Raw genomic sequence first — 18,662 nt, forward strand, 5'->3', positions numbered from 1 at the left:
ACACAAACACGCAGCACACAACTGTATAAAAAGTGCTCTTGACAGCATCAAATGTTTTGTGGCGTGGCCTCGGCCTGCACAAACCCTGTGATGTGTGGAGTGTGCACAGTATGATTCACAGGCCTCAGGAGACGTGGAAACAAAGCCTTCGTGCTGCTGTAATTGACTGTTGCGTAGCCTTTCTTTATTTGCTGATCATAAATGCAACTGCAAAGAGACGCCGACAAAGAGCGCATTGTGTCTTCAAGTAAACTCCTCGGACACTTAGCTTGTTTATTCAGCATGAACAACTGTAATGAAGTCAGTGCAAACTATCTCCATCCAAATTAGATTTGAGGAAAAACAGGAGCAACTGATCGGAGTGTTTTTTGCATTTTAGTCAGTATTAAGGATAAGACCTGTTTACAGCAGAAGCTTGAGATTTACGACAGTCGTGATGCTTAATGTGGTTATATCTGACATTTTTATTTTTATTTGGAAAATGAAAATAGACCCTACCACCAGCCTGTGCAGTCTTAACAACATTTAATGGTAAAAAAGACAAATAATACATTCAACTGACAGAGGAAGCAATGAACTCACGAAGAAATAGGGCATTATATAACCACGTATTTTAAAACACAGACACAAGGAATATTTAAGTAGGACTAAGAAAATCAGGCTCCTAAATCCTGATTTTCAAGGTTTAACTTTTATCAGTCCACATGTCTTCCCTGCAGCTTTCACAAGAACGCAGCATAAGAAAAAGACCTGAAGTCTAGTCAAAGGAACGTTACGTAATCAAACCACTGACGCCAAATATGACATCATTGTCTTTTTGTGTCGTGTTCTCGTCAGGGTTGAAAATCCTCTGCAAGATTCAGAGTAACAGCTCCACACACTGAAACCCAGAGTGAAGATTATTTGTTTCTTGCACATGATCAGAAACAGAAGCACTGTGTGTCAGCTTGAGCTTTAACTGACCAATGGAGAGACGTGACAACGATGCTGTTGGCTGTCATTACAGTTTTCACACCGCTGGGTTTCACTGCCGGATCTCACAATATAATAATTAAAACTGGGTTCCAGCAGTGGTCAGTTTTTCCACCTGCTTCTTTTTTTCCGTAGCGTCGTAATCCTCCTACGCTGAGCTCATAACTAACCACATTACAGAATACAACAGAAGTGAATGTAGCCCTGTGCAAAATCACTGAAATGTCAAATCAGTTCAAATCGTATTACCTTTCAATCACTGCTTAATTTCTACGTTGAACAGTAAAGTATTTTCTCTTATAACCGAGGACATTCTTTAGTCAGAAGAGACCCAAATACATTCTTTGCCTTCGGTGGGACCCGACATATTTGACATGAACCTGGTCAGGACTACAACAGTGAATGCATCGTCCTGACAGTGGAGCACGGAGGTGGGAGTGTGATGATATGGAGCTGCATAAGTGCGACATTTATAAATTAAACCATTAACTTCTGTGGATATATCAGAAATACCTGCTGACAAGATGACTCCCACTTTGCAGAAGCTCGGCAAGAAAGAAATATTTTTGCATGATAATCATCCAAAGCACAAAAATCACCAAAATCACAAGAGTTTCTGAAGAAGAAAAAAGTCAAAGATATGATCAGGCCAAGTGTGTTGTCTCACCTAAATCCAATACATCACCTTTGGGGTATTTTTAAGAAAGACAGGCAGCACAACACAATCCTTCTAACAAATAGAAGAATTATTTCTGAATCATAAGAGAACATCAGCCACAGAGGGAAGCTTGAGACTAAAAATAACGGCGGACATAAAAAATAATTCAAAAAAATAAAAGTTGTGAATCTGAGTAATAAGTGTTCAGACTTTTGTTGTATTGAGTTCCTACTTTAAGAGGCGTCTGAAGCTACACCATCATCCAACAAGCAGTTTGGGGAAAGTACAAAGCTGGCTTAAGTGTATTTTCCAAAATGGCAAAGTCTTCCCTCAACAGTTTAACATGACAAACATGTCAACATACTGGTTCTGAGCTCCGGCGGACCACATGTAGTGGAGTGAGGCGGCTTTTACAGCCCTGAAGCTACTGAAGAAAAACAAACAGGTAAAAAAACTGACGTCCTAATAAGACATCCTTTACTGAAAATCCAATATGTACTCAATATGTCGACAAACTTCCCCATCAGTCTCAGCCCAGCCCCAGGAGCTCTTCTGCTGTGAGAGGACTTGAACCAGCAGCACAGTGAAATGGCTGCAGAGACAGCTGGAGCAGCCCTTTCCCTCACAGCTCATCCATCCCCCTGAGGTTGTTACTGCGAGGCAGTTAGCACCGCGGCTGCTGGACACTGTCACAAGCAAACAATCTATTGTGTGGTCACCCGAGAGAGAGGGAGATAAAGGGAGACAGAGAAGAGCGGAGAGAGAGAGAGATCATTAAATATGATCTGGGGTTAAGTGAGAGGCACATTAGGGCCGTGCTTAAATCACAGACAACGAGCTGCAGTCGACACAACAGCACTACGGACGCACATTCCACTGATTGACGTCCGATCTGATGGGGAAGGAGGAGGCGTGAGTGCAACACACGAGCGTGCACGTGTGTGTGTGTGTGCATGTGTGTGAGAGAGAGAGAGTATGTTTGCTCAATGCACATATGTTGGGGAGGGTGGCAGCGGCTGATATTAAAGCAACTTATCTTGTTCTTCCCTCTGGGTGGAGAGGCAAAGGGAAAGGAGGGAGAACGGGGGAGCTGAGGAGGGAAGAGGATGAGATAATTTGCAGTTTTTTTTTTTCTTTCACCCCCACACCCTCCCACACTCCACCCCCAATCTCAGTCAATTACACCAGTCCCATAATTCAATAGAGCGAAACAAGGAAGTTGCCGGGGAATTCTAATTTCATTTAAGAACATTTATCCAAACAAATTAGACAAGTTGCAACATTAGAAAAGAAGCTGGCAGTGTAGAAATGAGCGCTCTGCAGTACATCAGCAGGCTCGTGTGTACAGATGCAGAAAGGGAAAAGGCAGTAAAAGCAGCCAGCACCTGTGACGAATGGCGGCGGCGGACAAACTCTAATGTGGCTAATATCAGCAGGCTGAGCCGTGTACTGCACAGAAGCAGCGGCCGCCGCTGCCTGGAGCCTGGAGCCTGGCTGGCCCCCTCGCCGAGCGCTAATGTTTTATTTTGTCTTTGAAACTGCCAGGCTCGTTTTTCATCACCATCACTGTCAATGAAGCGTTATTCATTGTCGAGCTAAGCCCTCTCACTCGCACAGCTATCTCTGCTAACCCAGCAATGAACTCCTAAATCACTGCAGACTAGGATTTGAATATTTCACCACATAATTGGAGCTTTAACCTAATCTAGGGGCGCGGGAGTTCCTCTACTGTTTCCGACGAGGAGGACTCAAAAGGCGCATCAGGATCCAATCGCTTGTAATAATGAGGAACTTCTCACAGTCTGTGAGCAAGCATAATTACCACTGATCCAGATTACGGCTTTATCTGAGGCCCGACTGCCACTCCAACAAACCGCAAACACTGGTTTATATCATAACCGGGGAGCAATATTTTTGATATTATGTCCTATTTTCAGCTGTGGATTTTGTCTCGATACAGGCTGTTTATTTAGTAAAATCAGGAAGAGTCTCATGAGAGCGGGAATGGGATGAGGGTGGAGTAGAGAGGGGTTACAGTGATTAGGAGCTTTGTGTTGGGATTGAAAGGGGAAAAACAGATATGGAGATGGAAGCTTACAGTACAGTGAGACGACAGCAGCGGCGGCAGTGTACAGCTGCACACAGTAGAGAGCTAATAGCTGCACTGTGTGCCAATTTGCTCCATTTTAGCATCTCCTACCCATCTTCGCTCTGAAGTTTATTGTCAGCGGCTGAATGAATTTCATCACCGCAACAAGAGAGATATTACTGCACATTATGGCTGCCAGCAGATTTGTTTATCTTAGTATAAACAGTACTTTACATGATTGACAGGTGTCATGAGATTTCTAAAACTGGCACCACCAAATAATTAAACATACACCTCCCCCCTCCTGCTCCCAAACACTCCCCACTGAAGAGCGTTTGTGGAGCGCTGGTGTCAATCACGACTCACTCCCGCCGACTGTAATCTATATGTAAGTCAGCTTAAAAACAAACACATTAAACGCTGTCAGCTCCCTGCACAATGCTGCCATGGCTACGTGTCAATCAAAGCACCACTATCTTTACTTGCTATCGAGCTATCAGCCGTCCTGCAGCTCCAACCATTTGCCTGTCAAGGCATCACAAAACTCAGCCGAACAAGGGTTTGCCGACATCAAATACGTGATGGCATTTGCTCTGGAGGTTATCTTGACATTTCTATGACCTCCAATTTTTACACCGAGTCATCATGAGTGCAATACTGTCCCTCAGGTGCGAAAAGAGAAGCTGGTTGGCACTCATATAGGACTGCTGTACCCGCCTTTCCACACCGGGTCGGCCACTTTGAGACTGGGCAACAAGGCCCTGATGTGTCAAACTGACGACATCATTCCACAAGTCTCTGCGTGGATTAGCATCCCTCTGCAATCTGGCGCTGTCGTGGGCTGCTAGTGTAGCGCAGTGCCCGGCGTTTGAAGGTTCAGGGGACAGCGCAGAACTTGACATGTACTGGAAGACTAACAAAAAAAAAGAGGAATAAAGCCCTCACATGCCTTGACAAGCATTCCTGATACCCAGCTTAGTTCTGTCACACAAATCCATCGCTTGATTTACGGAAGCCGATATAGGCGCAAGTTGGATTAGCCGCATTTATTCTACTTTTCAGACATGTCAAAAACCAGAGGCTGGAGGGAGCCCCAGCCAGATTGATGGGCAGGTGCCTGGTATGCAAGCATTTCCCTGATGAGGGTTTGCTGTTGGCAGCTGCTACATATTCCAGTCCTGACAACTCCTTTTAAATTTCTCCTCTCCATTGCAAAATATAAAAACTGGGGTAAACAAACCCTGTTGCCGTCGCATATCTGTCTCAGCAGAGACACCTGGAACTTGTGATGTGTTAGCTGCACAGTGCTATTATGATGCCTGACTTTTAAAGTCTTTCCATCACACTTCAGGTCTAATCAATAGCTACTGAGAGAAGAATAAGAACTGCTGGCGAGAATTTGCCTGGACAGTCGGAGGCTTATGTCTCAGGGTCTCCAGTTGCATTAGAGGGGGATTTAGAATACAGTACAAGAGATTGATCATCATTATGAGCTCTGCACCCGTGGTGAGTTTGCAAGATTAGATCAGAGGAGCACAGTGCAGTCAGAAATACATGATCGTGAAGTCAAAGAAACATGTTTAGGAATGAAAAATGGGCGCAACCAAACTTCCATTGATCCGTCATAAAGATGTATATGTGCAGAAAGATGTTTTTCCAGCTCCTCGGGCAGCCAGCACACTCACCGTGGTGTATTTGCCAAGCTGGCAGAGGGAGGGGAAGGTTTCTTGATGGGCCTTACGAATCTTTTCAATGATGGTCTCCAGCTCGGCTGTCAGCTCGTAGCTCTCTGCCAGCTCCGGCTTTGGGCTCTCCTTCTTCTTCTTATTCCGGTCATTTCGAACAGCTGGAGGAGAACAAAGGATTAGGATTAGCATCAACAATGACAACTGCAAAAGGATGGCTTGATCATCACAGCAAATGTGGATGTTGGTAAAACAAAGCAAAGACAACTAATGCAGGAACAACAGAACTTTGTTGCTACGAAGCATTTTTGCGGTGACTTTTTAGAGATGCAGCAAGTTGTCAAATTATAAACTGAGACCTTACATAAGGGCAGAAAGTTTCGAGCTACAGTCTGCGCTGTCAGCTCAACCAGTCTCTGTCAGCTTAGTGCCGCTGGCAAAGTCTCAAAAAGGCAGTAAAAACAAAAGTGGCTGTACACACTCAAATGCTTTAAAAATGGATCGTATGATTTATGTGGCCATTTTAGATTAATTGACTTGATAATTCTGCTCTTAGAGCGATTCATTTGATCTATCTAAACTGTCAGATAGAGACATTGGTCCTTTCTGTCTTTCATAAGTCAAATGAGAGATTAAAATTATTGCCTGAATTCTGGTTTTATTAATCCCTAATCCTCAAAATTGTGTGCTGTTCTATTGGTAGAGAGCTAATCACAAACAAAGCCACAAAACAAAACCGAGAAAAGACCAAAATATGGGTTTTGCCAGAAAAACCAACGTGTCAGAGGAAGCTTCAAGGAAACATCATCTTTTGCTGCCTTTGGATTTATGGATTCCACGTAGTAACATTTTATTACATCGACAAATTTACACATCGTCACGTGAAAATTCAGATTCAAATTTAAGGATTTTATTTCCAGACCCCAAAAGAAGAATTGTAAATACTGGCAATGGAATCTTTTGTTAATGCCTGTTTGGTTTGAGAAGGAAAAAATACTGAAGCTTATAGATATCACAGTGGGCTCTGATTGTTTTTGGCGTGTACAGTAGCAGTCAAATGTTCAGATAAAACTGCTCATTCAAGAGTTTTTCTTTCTCTTTGCTATGTGTAGAAAAAGACCAAAGACATCAAAACTATAACATTACACAAGTGTAAAAAAAAAAGAAAAAAGCAAAAAATATTCTTTATAATTCTGATTCTTCAAAGTAGCCGCCATGCTTTGGACACTCTTCATTCTCCAACCAGCTTCATGAGGTCATCACCTTCAGCTTCTCCAGTGGTCTGAAAGAAGTTCCCACATCTGCTGAGTTTTTGTTTGCTGATTGTCCTTCACTCTGCATCCCAACTCATCCCAAACCATCTCAGTCATGGAGGTGTTTTGGGTCACTAAGCTCAAACCAGATGGGATGCTGTGTCTCTGCAGGACATTGTGGTCGTCATAAGTGGTTAAGTGGTGCCTTCAATTCTGAATAATCCTCAACACCGTCACCAGCAAAGCCACCCTCTACCATCACAGCTTCACCCTGATGCTTCACAGTTGGAACCACACATGCAGATACCATTCCTTCACCTTCTCTGAGTTACACAAAGACACAGCAGCTGGAACCAAAGATCTTACATTTGGACTTGTCAAAGCAAAGCCCAGAATTCTGGTCTGATGTCTGTTCCTGGTGTTTCTCGGTCCAACCAGTTCTGTTCCTCTTCTTGGATTCTCTCAGTAGTGGTTTCACCATGAGATCTGATTCACCCAGTCTCCTCCCAACTGTTCATGTTGACGTGTCTTCTGCTTGAATGTTTTAATCTGAGCTGCTGTTAATTGTTGATTTCTGAACTTTTCCTCTGAAACAGGGAATTTTTGATCTTCCATGAGAGCCAGTTTCATTATAGTGTTTGATGATTGTTAAGGAAACACCCTTAAAATCTCCAGAGTGACTGACCTTCATGTCATAAAGTCATGACAGACTGTTGTTTCTCTTTTACCTCGTCATGCAGTTCTTGCAGTTCTATGCGTTATCACAGTGGTTGAACAGAACCATTCACTGTGTACTAACAGAACGGTCTCAAACATATTAGGAAGGTCCTTTTTTTTTTAACCAGTTATCTTTTCACAAGGCTCACCTGGTAACTTGAAACTACGGCATGAAGCTGGTTATCATATTACCGATAGTCTGCACAACTGCCAACGACACAAACAGCATCTAATTTAAATAATCCAAAATATGAAACATACATTGATGCGTTATTTTCTTACTACATAACTACACATGTGCTATGTGATGGTTTTGTTTTCAGTTTTGTTCTACACTGTACAAAACAGTAAAACTAAAGAAATACTTTGAACGAGTAGGAATGGCCAAACTCATGACTGCCACATGTTGGTGCGCATGCATGTAGATGAAATGATGAAGCAGCTTCGCCAGTGGCTTCATGTTGTTCCACTGATCAACAGTTAGTGGCACCAATGTGTCAAAAATGCCCCAATGCGCCGACAACAGCAAGAAAGGTGAAAACCGATAACTAGCAAACACTGATGCAAACAATGTTGGTCACATTTCACCAAATATTTGACCCTGCTGGTGTTTTCTGAGAAAGGAAATGTATTAAACATACAGAACAGGCACGACACGCTCCATTGGACACCTGTATTGCAGGAAGTACAAGGTAATACTTAACCTGAATGTCATTTTGTATTTAACAACCTAGATTTTGTCTTATATTAATTATGGTGGCTAGACAGTAAGAGAACACTGTATTTTGAATAGTGGACTACACATATGAATGCTTTTAAAAATCACACATAAACAGGTGCAGAAACCCTGAGGAGACAGTCCCACTGTACAAAGCAAGCAGGAGCTACAACAAAAGCTCACGCCCGTTGTGTGTAAAGTGCACCCTGTGAGAGCGCAGTCCACCGAGTCTTTTGCTTCATTAGGTGCAGATCTTTGAAGTCTGTCACAGCAGGAGATTCAAACAAACCAGCCAGGTTTATTAGTCAACACACAGCACGATCAGCCCAACATCACACGTCTCTGATCAGCTGCACACTCCACTTTAAAATAAGACCGAGTCGAGCTGGAGAGAGAGAGAGAGCTGGGCCCATTGTCAGTGCTGAGACACCCAAGGGACCTTTCTTGACTGACAACACAACAATCACATCCTCTGCCCTACTTTACAATGAAAGACTCTTTATATTCACAAACTGAAGTCAGGACTGGAAACCGCTAAAACCGATCTACACACATAAATATAAATATAAATATATATCTATATAAAATGAATTCACCAAACGTGGCGTACATGAATAACAGACTTCATACTGAAACTTACAGAACCTCATCTTGGCTCCACCACAATTAAAACACTCAACCTGGAAAGTGGTGCATCAGAGCTGTGAATAAGATTCAAAGAGAAACCCGGTGACGTGCATTCAGGCTCTAACTGTAACACAACAGGCATAAGGAACACAGCGTGGATAAAAGATAAAACACCACTGGTGAGTTTTTTGGAGGTTTTCTGGAGCTTGAAGGCCACAGAATGTAAGGCTTGTATTGGACAAAGATGCTGCAACAGAAAAAGAGGGGCTTGATTCACTACTGATTCAGATGTACGGTCAGAAGATACGGGAGACGTTACAAAGGTTGGTCCAAGGAAGGTTTTTGGTTTGTGTTGACCTGATAACCATCAATATGTGTGATATGTGTGGTAAAGTGTTCAGTCTTATCAACATGAATAAAAGTTTATCTCTAAACAACTCACAATCGACTACATTTTGATCACCACAACTGCAATTAAAAGACACCAAAAAGAGTTGTTCTTTATTCAACTTTCATGACACTGTTAACCCAATACAGACTCTATCATCCCATTAAACAGTCTGTTGTCAGTGCATATTATTCCTACACATGTGAGTCAGTAGGGACACCCTCACCCTTCTCCTAGTTTCAGCAGGTGTCTTTTCATCCTTTCTGATCACTGATAAATGGAAAATACCCCAAATAACATCAGTGACTTCTCACAAGTTAGTCGTGTGAGTAAGTGCATGTAAAATCTCTGGCGGAGTCACCGTCCTAAAAGAATACAAAATGGAGCTTTGTGATGGACACGACTACATCAGAAAACTGTGACCATGCATGACACCTGTATGTGCTGATAATGGCAATATTTTATTTATTTTTTAAAGCTTTTTGGGGGGGCTTTGTTGTCTTCATTAGATAGGACAGAGAGTCAAGAGAGTGGGGGAGAAGAATGAGGGAAGGACTTGCAGCAGAGGGCCATAGCCCCTGTGCATGGGTCGCCAGCTTAACCAGTTGAGCCACTGTGGTGTCCCAATAATGGCGATTTAATAGGTTAATAGCACCAGGATGTATGGTTGTTGGATTAAAATACTTTTTTTCAATCTGTGTTGATATTCAAGGACATGTGATGAGAAAGGAGTCACTTGTGTTGACAAACCTACAAAGACTCATCATCCATCCAACTCTGCAGCTTTCTGGTGCATTTTAGTCTCCTTGAGCTTCTTGTTTTGGTTTCATGCTTGATTAGTTTGTATGTATCAACCTAATTTCCAGGATTGGACAGCAGTGATTTTTAGCAAGTGCTACTTACAACTTATTGAGGTAGCATGTGGGTGCATGTGGTGTGCAAAGCCATTTTGATATTTTTAAGCTGTTGTTCCAGTCATGTACCAAACAGGATTTTATCTTAACCATGTCTCCAAAAGTGTTGTTTCTATAGAACTAAAGTATATTTGAAAGAAATGTGATTTTGTGTAAAAACAAACAACCCTTTTCTCAGTGAAGGGGGAAGGCTGACTGTGTACCTTACTGTACAGAAGTACTGCTGCTAAACACAGCTATGCTCAGTGACAAAGGGTTTAGGTCCTTATAGCTACAGTTTCAATGTGAGTTCATCACTGATTTCTGCAGTTCTCAGCAAATTAAGACAAAAGCTCCCACTACACACCACCTATAGGGCTCACAAAAGGACACAAACACAACTTCAAATAAACAGTAACATTGATCTGTGTCTGCTGGATGTATAGTCGACTGCTTACTACCAAGTTGGCCTTCATACTGTAAACTAATCAATGCTGTGTTTCCAATTTGCCGTGCTGCCTCAAAATTCCTTCATGTAAGTTTGTTTGACGGCTGCATTGGGGGGGATTCATCCTCTAGTTTCTATACAAGCAGGTGACTATTTTCAGCTTAATGCAATCTATATATTCTAATCTGGGAGTCTCATACTAATGTGTGGTTAGGGATAAATCAACAAATCCCCATCCTGTGTGTTGACCAGGACTGTTTCCCTGGAGTTTGCTACAAAGACCTGGATAGGTTTGGTAAACACAAGGTTATGTTCTTTACTTTTCACAGTTTTTCTATCTAATCTAAGCTCGTCTTAACACATACAGCATCTGTGGCCTGAATGCAAACAGATAAAAGAGACACCATTGTTCTAATAGAACCCTGGATGTGCACAAAACAATAGCAGCAGCAGAAGCACAACAAAACTAAGCGCAAAGTTCAGATGAATGAACAAACCCGTCTTTGACTGTAGCACGCTGATGCTAATGGTAACAGCCAACAACTCCTGTTTCCACCAGCATCTCCATCAAGACCAGACCGAGTGTTGACTGACTCCAGCGCTTATCTCCATAATCAGGCATTAACCCCAGATGGAGTCCCGTTTTATGAACAACACTCTATATCTTCCTAAACCAGTCTCTCCTGATTGAAATGATGCCTGGAGCCACACAAGCCAGCAAAGACGCATAAATCCCATACATACAACTGGCAATCTTTTTAATCATTAGCTCCATATAGCCTTAGAATCCATATGCCCAATCCATCTTTAATTCTGAAAAATAGGACATTTTTCACATTGCAAACGCTGTCTTTGTGTCATCAATATTAGAGTTGTTTCCGAAGCCTTCACTGTTGTGCTCAGCGATAGCCTCGTGCTGATTACTGTCACTGCTGAGAGGCAGCAGTAATGTTCTAACATTAATTGCTCCATACAATGTGACCTACATCTATGACCTATATGTCTATAATGTTGGAGTATATGGTTGTGCAGTGGACCTTTCACTCCATCAACTACTATTACACTGTGATTAAAGCAAACATAGACAGCAGCAGATAAATGTTAATGACTTCATTAGAACAGATTAAAACAAAGACTGCATTTAACCATACAAATGAAACAAAGAACGGGGATGTCCTGGGCACAGACTGGGCCACTCTAAGTTGTATTTCCTGCTTTGTACCTGGCGACAATAATCTTCAAAGATGTAAAATGAAGCCCGTGATGGAAGAATTGATCCGAACCTTGTCTGTCATCAGGGTTTATAGTGTCAGAGTGGGGGCATGTGGGAGGGGCTCGGCTGACAGAGGATAGAGAGCTCTGGGCATCATTCTATCTGCCGCTCCACAAAGACAAGCTGCCATCGCTGAACACAGCAGCAGCAGCAGCAGATAAAGCAGACAGGAGGGATTTAGAGTGGAGCAAGAGAGCTGTTGCATCAACTCTCAGAGCATGTAAACAAAACACATATATTACCCAGAATAAAGGTGGAAACAGCATTTTAAATTTGCAACAACCAGTATAAAAAAAAAAAAAAACTTTACTCATTTGGTTCTGTAACTTTGCCTTTTAATGTAAAGCTTAATAATTTCTTTAGAAAGTAAACATATTCCTTCTGCATTGTTTTTTCATATCATTAATAATAAAATCTGATCCTGGAAGGCCGGTTCAGGCAACAGATCCATGAGTCGTAGGTTTATCAGACACAACAACACTGTGCAGGTCCAGGTTTTTTATTGTTTTCTCACAGGAGCTTTTTGTATTTTGATCTGTGGAACTAAAGCTGAGGTCTTGAAATGAATGAGGAAGCTGTTTTTTTTTTTTTCTATTGTTCGGCGCCTATTGAACCCAACAACACATTTTTGTCATTCAAATTTTTAAACTTTTGATATTAATTTGATAACTTTCAAGGGTTTAAAGGATAAATGATGGTATGTTTCATTATTCTGACATTTTATAAAAAGAAAAATGTTCTTGCATTGGCCAGTTTTTCATTTGACATGAAGGGGTGTTATTGTGTTATTGTACACTGTGGTGCCACTCTGTGTAGGATATTTAAAAAATAATTTCACCCAATTTCCTGCATTTACAAGTCAAGTTGTTTTCAAGTGTGATATCTGCAAAATCCTAAGTGGACTTTATTGTATGAATCTGTCACATATGAAAAGTGTTTAAACAACTTTCACCTGCATTTTGACAAAAAACACCATGTCCTATGAGACAAATATATATATAAAAAAATATATGTAAAAAGCCAAACTACTGTTCAACAACTTCCCTGAGGTGCCCTAACAAAGGGATCAATAAAGTTCTAATCAAATCTAATCTAAACTACACAACACAATTAAAAATACAGGACGTCTTCTTGGAATTGGTGCAAATGATCCAAAATTTCTACTTTAAAATGACACAAAGCTCAGAATAGACTATTTCAGTATTGTGTGCTCAAACATATCAAGGGTCACGACCTTTATTGACAAGAGGAGGTCATTGTTCCTTTTACCAGATCATAATTATTATTACTTGATGAGCGAGGTCGTACAAACATAGCAATAACCAGCTCTGTACAAAACTCTGCTGTCAGTCACGACGCTGATGTGAGGACCAAACCCAAAGACCTCTGTACACACCAGACAAAATAAACACTCAGGAACATGCTGGTCCACGGGAAGGGGGATGGGACGGCATAATGGTGTAGAAAGGGGGATGGTCCACAATCTGTTCACGTGTGTGTGCGTCATTTATCACAATGTGGTGACAAAGTGTGTCTGGAGAGGGGGTTGTGGTCCTCACAGAGGCCAGCGAGCCACAAGATGTGATTTAAGAAGACAGCGACTTGGCAAGTGCACCCCACACCCACCCAGGGCAATCAATTACCACTGCACTCCAAGGAAATTACTGCGAGCATGAGCAGATACATCCAAATGATGCATCAGACAAGAGGCCATGAAAATATATGGCCTTTTAATACCCACAAAAGGGGCAGAGGGAACCCATCCAGCGCAGTGCCTCTCATCATAATGTAGTGTCTGTGATTACTACTGCTAACATCTGCGGGGAAACTATTTGTCTTCACTCCCCCATATTTTGCTTAATTTTCTTTGCCTAATTTTTGCAATGACTTTTTAATGTTAAGTAATATGAAGTTTTGAGAAAGTAACACGTTGCTCCCATTTTGCCTCAGGTATCAGTAAAATACAATCCAGGAAGGTTGGATGAAGCACATCTATGAGTCTGAAGGTTTACTGACACTAAATCACTGCACAGGTGGACGTTTTTCTTTGCTGGATGATCCTGTGTTTTCTTGTATTTGCAGCTTCAAAGCTGTGCTCTTGAAATAAATAAGGACGCTGTGTTTCCTTATGCAGCGCTGTTCTATGTCTACGGGGCTTTGCTCCCTTGATTTGTGATTGGGAAGGACTTTTCCTTGAATAAGGAATTCAAATATTACCAATTAATCGAATATTTTTAATCTATTCCTATTTAGCAAAAGAAATAATGAAAACACACTCGTCACAATTTCCTGATCGTGTCCTCAAATTGCCTTTTTGTACAACAAGTGGTCTATGTGACCATTAACCAGCTGAACATGGTGTCATATGTTTACATAGAATGCACTATAGAAGAGATATGTCAAAAAAAAGCAGCATCAATAAAGCATAACAAAACAGCTGAGAGCTTAAAGCAGCACGAATCTGTTTTTCTACTGGGATTCGTATGAAGTTGGCATCATTAGCTAGCTGATCATATTTTGTGTCGGCTGCTTGGTGCTGAAAACAGTCACCTGTTGTTAATGGTTACATGCTTATAGAGTTTTATAAAACTCTGAGATGAACTCTGAGAGGAACTGCTTAGCTGGTTATAACTATCAGTGGGATCATCACTGCAAGCAACCATCTTCAAGTTACATGTCGTCAACTGAGGTATTGTTGATATAAAAATATTGATCAGTGTAGAGGTGGTTAAAACTGTTGCCTCACAGCTAGAAGATCCCCGGTTTGCGCTCCGGCCTCAGATCTTTCTGTGTGGAGTCTGCATGTTCTCCCCGTGCAGCGTGGGTTCTCTCCGGGTTCTCCGGCTTCCTCCCACAGTCCAAAACCCTGCTGAGGTTAACTGGTGATACTAAATAGCTGGGATAGACTCCAGCTGCCCGCAAGCCTAGTGAGGATCAAGTAGTGTATAGATAATGGATAGATGGATGATTAGAGCAGCTTTAAAGTTAAAATTTGTGTCAACACACTAGTTTGTTTGTTCATTGCCTCAGCTTTACTTTGAAGTAATATTCAACACTTTCTATCAGTCTGGATTTCTGACAAAACGTCATTTTTACACACAAGCACACACATAAAAACATATATGACAACTGGCTAAACTGGTAGAATGAGGGTAAAACCTACCAAAACTAGCTCCATTCAAATGATCTCAGTAAAGTTGTCCAAGTCGTGAAAAGACCGGAGCCCTCCTGCACAAACTATCTGATTTCTATACAGAAGTGAAAGCTGAAAGATGTGGGTGTTCGGCATTTACTAGGACCCAGTCACTCCGTCAGGCTTTGAGGGAAAGCTGTGAATGAGTGTCGAGTGTTTCTGGAGTGCTCTCCAGAGTGTTAGACCAGGGGATGAAGGGTCATTGAGTGGAGTTCAGACACGCTGTTAAATACACTCTTCTAAGCGATGCCTACTGTGACACTCACATCCCTCAGCTTTCCAGGGCACTCATCTCCCCCTCTTTTACTCAGTGAGCTATGTCCCACCCTCTGTCTTTTGTCCCGCTCCTTATTTCTGTTTTGTTTTTTTCTTTTTCTTTTAAGGCTGCCTTTAGCCCCGCTGGTGCAGCCTGGTGATTTTTCTCTCTGCTCTGCTGCTTTAGCGGGATGCTGTGTGGTTCGGCGGCAGCAGGCATGGATGGGGGCCGTTCTGAGAGGCCGCTGGACAGCCATCTGTGTGCTGCCAAGCTCTGCACAGTGTCTCCGCGAACAAACAGATGCAGGAGTAAATAAACACCATCTATCTGGTGCTCACGTGGTGAAGCCCGTGGGCTGCTTGCCACAACACTTAACATGGCAGCTCCCTAACACTAACCAGGTGGGTGTCGAGGAACGATGATAATTCTTTGCTGCCAAGGGAGCACTGAGATTAGGCTAATGGTCCTGATGGGAAGAGAGGTGGAGGGGAGAACAAGGACCCGCATTGTGAAAATATGACCTTGGAGCAACAGGGGAATGATGGTGGCACCTTTATCTCGTTATGGTGTCACTGCTGGATTAGAGGTTTTCTCCACACTAATAATAAACACAAAAATGAAATAGCAGCAGAGCAGCTTTTGGCACATGATGTATGCTTACTGGCGTTGTACCAAGATGAAAAGCTCAGTCTTTGTTTGAATTATGTGCATTCAGTATCAGTAAATATCACCGTCATCAAGACTACACATCGACCGTCATGCTAGCAGCTCTGGGAGGCTGTATATGTGCACAGTAGTGCCATTAGAAGGATGCTACAGTCAGCAGGACAGTATTTGCATTTTGTGGAAAGAATGAAACCTTTAAGTCTGGCACATGAAAAATCAGTGGAACCTCCAGCCCTCTATATAAAGGGTGCAATACGTCCAGCATTAACACTGACTACAAATCGCACTCTGTAGTGTTGGTCAATATGAATGGATAGTATCCTAACGATTCAGAGCTTTGCCTTTGTCATCTGGTGATGCTGTAAAGAGGAGAACCACAGTCTTTTTTTGTTCCACAGGTTGTTGACAGTTTCAAGAATACCTCTGTGGTCCATTGCTGCCTGTCATCTTATGTTGGTTCATGCGAAGTGTCTTCTTGGATGGATCTTGGGTGGAGCAGTTGTTTAGTTGATCCGGTGCAGCTTCTGCAAGCTTGCTAGACTTCTATTTGTTAGCTGGTCTTGTCTATCAGACTCGGTCAGTTCAGATGCTCTGCCAGTGTGGTGCCACAGTGGGTGACAGATATCTGTCTATCTCCCTTGACCTCTTACACTACCACCATCACCCTACCAACATCTGCTACACACACATATGTAGAAATAGTTCACATGCATTTAAAATCCAAGGCTCTCCACTTGCACAATCCAAATTGGAACAAACATGTTTTGAGGCTGAAAAACGATCCACACATATCTGACAGTGCAGTGCCCTGAATGCCCCATAGATGATGTCTCCAAAAACAAATCATGTTTTAACTAAATCCCATCCAATACATTGTTGATTCTAGTAAGCTAGTGTTTGCCCTGGTGTGAGTTAGCAGGGAGTGTTTCAAAAAATTTGAAAGACAATACTTTACACACTTTATTTGGAAGAGCCTTACTCGAAACTGAAAAAAGCTGCACCTCTGGACTTCAAACTGATGATTCCACAAGACACAGACAATTCCTATTTCTCATCTGACACTAGATATGGACCTCAACAGAAAATGTTGGACTTATTCTTTAAAAAAAATTAAAAAAAAGATTGAGCCCATGGAAATAATGATACCAGAGAAACTAAGAATTGGCAGTGAAGAGCTCCAGTACAACCAGATCTTTTGTTTTGAAAATGCATTTCTGTCAAACTTTCTGTATCATCACAAGAGTTATCTTGCAAGCTGAGGCAGAACACACACACACACAGACACACACACACCCACACACACACACACACACACACACAGCTAATAAACACACAGTGCAAGTCGAAACAGTGCTCCTCTTTTTCCTCTGCATATTCAACAAATCAATAACAGATCAAATCTGGACTCATGATGTTATGAAACTCATGATCACTTACCGAGGGAAACATACAAAGAGGCATCTTGTGCAATGACGCATCCGATCACGTACCGACTGGTGCAACACACACGGTCATGGACACACACACCCACCCACTGACACACACGGTCATGGACACACACACAAACACACACACTGACACACACGGTCATGGACACACACACAAACACACACACTGACACACAACATTGCTTCCTTTGTGTTCCAAGTAACAGTTCAGTTATCTCCACAGGCACATGACAGCATGAGCCCTGCGTCCAAAAGCAGATGTTCCACCTTCTGACTCAGGCTGAGCTCTCAACAAGCCTGCCTTCATTCTGAAGCACCACTACTAATAGAAGATTCTCCGATAGGTGGTCATTTTGGACACTGCCAAGTCGAGGAACGATGGCAGGCGAGAATAATTGGCAGAAAAGTTCTAAATGTACAGTCAGGAGTAAATGGGATTGATCATGTGTTGTTTATTGTGAACAGATATTTACGTGTATGCTTCGCTAATGTGACAGCATTGTTTGGCTCGTAGCTCCAGTTATTACCGTCTATATTCCTTTCACTTCTTTAGCAATTATAAAGCAGCATTACCTGTATGTTGGCCACCTGGGGGCAGCATAACAAGCCGTGAATGGACTCGCAAAAGGTTGGTGATTTACACATACAGTAGGCAGTAACATTTATCTGATTCATGTGTCCAAACTTTTATCTTCTTTCAGCTCTGTTTTGGTCTCCACCAACTTTTGAAAAGCTTTGCAAAGCAGCGGGTCCCAAAGGTGAGTTAAAATAGATTTTTTTTTTTAGCCTGGACATTAGTCCAAAATGTTACCAGAAGAACCAAAGTGAATGTAAACAGTACAAGGTCCTTAATCTGGTGCAAAATGAGGCAAACTGCAAAGTACAAGGTAATGATGCTTCAACCCAAACAAAACCTTGTCCTGTATTTCAAACTGTACTGGATTCCTACAGAACATGCAGTGGACACTCCTGCAGCTGGTCCTTTTCAAATGACCACTTTGGAATTATAGAGAGTCTCATTATTCTAAGTTAATGTACAGATTTACCTTTCTGCAGCTGCTTCGTATTTGGATATTGATCATGACCATCTCAATCATTGGATCTTTTTGACTGTGTCATCTGTGGTATCTTAACAGATAAGTGAAGAAACAATCCCTGTAGAGCCTGTCCAGTTGGTGTGGACCTTCTGTAGCAGACATACAGAGCAGGAGGCTGGGTCACCACTACATCCCCTCCATCCACGTATATAGGAAGGAGAATAGTCCCTCTTTTCATCAGCGGCCCTGTGGGGGGGCTTAGCCTGAGGATATCAAGACATCATCTTTTCCACGACTCCTCTGCTGAGGTGTGAAACAGATATAACAGAAAGGGATAGCAG

General features: G+C 42.2%; 1 protein-coding gene across 1 annotated transcript in view; it reads right to left on the reverse strand.

The window, feature by feature from the left end:
- The window catches only part of LOC103362260 (retinoic acid receptor beta-like), a 78,368-nt gene that overhangs the window by 18,131 nt on the left and 41,575 nt on the right, over window positions 1–18,662 (reverse strand). Inside the window, exon 4 of the mRNA XM_008288562.1 lies at window positions 5,405–5,565. Coding sequence (XP_008286784.1) covers window positions 5,405–5,565 — 161 coding nt within the window. The remainder of the gene's footprint in view (window positions 1–5,404; window positions 5,566–18,662) is intronic.

The sequence above is a fragment of the Stegastes partitus genome, unplaced genomic scaffold (genome assembly GCF_000690725.1).
Source record: "Stegastes partitus isolate 25-593 unplaced genomic scaffold, Stegastes_partitus-1.0.2 Scaffold565, whole genome shotgun sequence".
NCBI classification, from domain to species: domain Eukaryota; kingdom Metazoa; phylum Chordata; class Actinopteri; family Pomacentridae; genus Stegastes; species Stegastes partitus.